Source organism: Ictidomys tridecemlineatus (genome assembly GCF_052094955.1).
Source record: "Ictidomys tridecemlineatus isolate mIctTri1 chromosome 1 unlocalized genomic scaffold, mIctTri1.hap1 SUPER_1_unloc_7, whole genome shotgun sequence".
Lineage (NCBI taxonomy): Eukaryota > Metazoa > Chordata > Mammalia > Rodentia > Sciuridae > Ictidomys > Ictidomys tridecemlineatus.
The window spans coordinates 519137-521020 of record NW_027520948.1 but is presented as its reverse complement, the minus strand read 5'-3'; the positions used below and the strand labels follow the sequence as shown (position 1 = coordinate 521020).

Here is a 1884-nt window from a genome sequence, read left to right as displayed (position 1 = left end):
TCCTGCCCATTTACCAGGAGACTTTGAGGTCACCCAGGGCACGTTTCCTCTTTGGCTTTCAATCAGTGACACCAGAGAGTCCACAGCCTTAGTTGAGTAAGACATTTAAACAACTAACTTGAAAATATCTGAACCCAAGATATATGATTTCATCCAAGAAGCGGAAGACAAGAGAGCATGATGGGAAGAGGGGCAGACCCCCAGTACCCCCCTGGCAGTTCTCCTGGACTGCAGTGTGTCAGACCAGGCCCCCCTTCAGTGATAACCCATCAGTGTCTTTCACTCCAGTTGGATCAGGATCAGCACCAAGGTTGCAGGAACCCTGAGACAAGAACAGGCCAGCTTAGAGCAGCCTGGGACATGCACAAACATGGAGAGGGCTCTGCTCTATCCGTGGAGGAACAGGAGGATGTACTGCTTCGTCAGGAGCTTCCCGGTGACCAGCTTCTCCAATCCTGCCTTCATGGCCTTGTTCCTCAGGCTGTAGATGACGGGGTTGAGGGATGGGAGCAGCACAACATAGACCACAGAGAGCACCAGGTGAGTGGAGGAGGAGGGCCCTAGGAGAGGCTTCAAGTAAGCAGTGAAGGCAGTGGAGAGGAGAAGCACTACCACTGCCAGGTGGGGGAGGCAGGTGGAGTAGGCTTTGGCCCTCCCTGCTGTGGACGGGATCTGCCTGACGGTGGAGAAGATGAAGACGTAGGAGACGACAATGCAGGCAAAGCAGCCAGTGTCCAGGATGGCACTTATGAAGATGAGCACGACTTCTGCAGTCACGTTCTGGGAGCAAGAAATAGCCAACAGCTGCGGAATGTCACAGAAGAACTGTTGAATTTGACAGTTTTCGCAGTAAGAAAAGGAAAAGGTGCTCACAGTGTGCATGGCACATACAAAGCCACTGCTGAGCCAGGACAGAGTGACCATCTGCACACAGGTGACCCTGCTCATGATGGCTTCATAGTGCAGGGGATGGCAGATGGCAGCATAGCGGTCCATGGACATCACTGTGAGGAGACTCAGCTCTGCAAATGCAGAGAAAGGAACCAGGAAGACCTGGACTACACAGCCGAGAAAAGAGATGGAGTGGCAGCGGGTGACAGAGTTGGTGACAGCTTGGGGCACCACAGCAGAAATGAGGCAGATATTCCTCAGAAAGAAGTACATGGGCAAATGGAGGCCCGGGTCCAGGGAGGTGATGGTGATGGTGAGGCCATTCCCCACCAGGGCAGCCAGGTAGGCTGCGGCGAGAGCCCCAGCTTGGAGGAGCTGAAGGCTGCATGGGCCAGGGAAACCCAGGAGAAGGAAGCCCATGAGCCCTGACGTTCTGTTCATTCTTGATGAAATGTTCTGCAATAAAAGGGCAAGTTGGGTGGAAAGATCAGGCTTGATATTTGTTTCTATTTAATGTGTGTGTGTGTTTGTGTGTGTGTGTGTGTGTTTGTGTGTGTGTGTGTGTGTGTGTGTGTGACAGAGAGAGAGAGAGAGAGAGAGAGAGAGAGAGAGAGAGAGAGAGAGAGAGAGATTGGCAGGAAAGGGGATTCAATGTTGGCTTTAACAATAAAGTTTTTCTATAAAATTCCAGTTGATTGATCACATTTTCCATGGTGTCTTATCATGTTTTCTGAGTTTTTCTTCACAAAGTCTGAATGTCCTAATGGAATGCAGCAACACACAGACACTGTCACAGGAGCAGGGCCAAGCAGCCCGGGCCTCCAGAGAATGGTCCTGCTGAAGTGTGAGGAGTGAAGACAAGGATGTGCACTGTCCAATACTCACGTGTCCACTACACACGTGTCCACTACTCACGTGTGAGGAGTGAAGACAAGGATGTGCACTGTCTGCTACTCCCGTGCACACTTATTTCCCAGTCAATGGATTTTGATT

At 51.3% G+C, this 1884-nt stretch overlaps 1 protein-coding gene across 1 annotated transcript; it reads right to left on the bottom strand.

Moving 5' to 3' along the window:
* Nucleotides 1-387: 387 nt before the first annotated feature.
* Nucleotides 388-1332, bottom strand: LOC144372222 (olfactory receptor 14A16-like). The gene has a single exon (XM_078035595.1). The coding sequence runs from the start codon at nt 1330-1332 to the stop codon at nt 388-390; it is 945 nt and encodes a 314-aa protein (XP_077891721.1).
* Nucleotides 1333-1884: the final 552 nt, after the last annotated feature.

What these genes read in the sequence shown, in the direction of transcription:
- LOC144372222 (XM_078035595.1), bottom strand. Translation starts at nt 1,332, where the DNA reads ATGAACAGAACGTCAGGGCTCATGGGCTTCCTTCTCCTGGGTTTCCCT.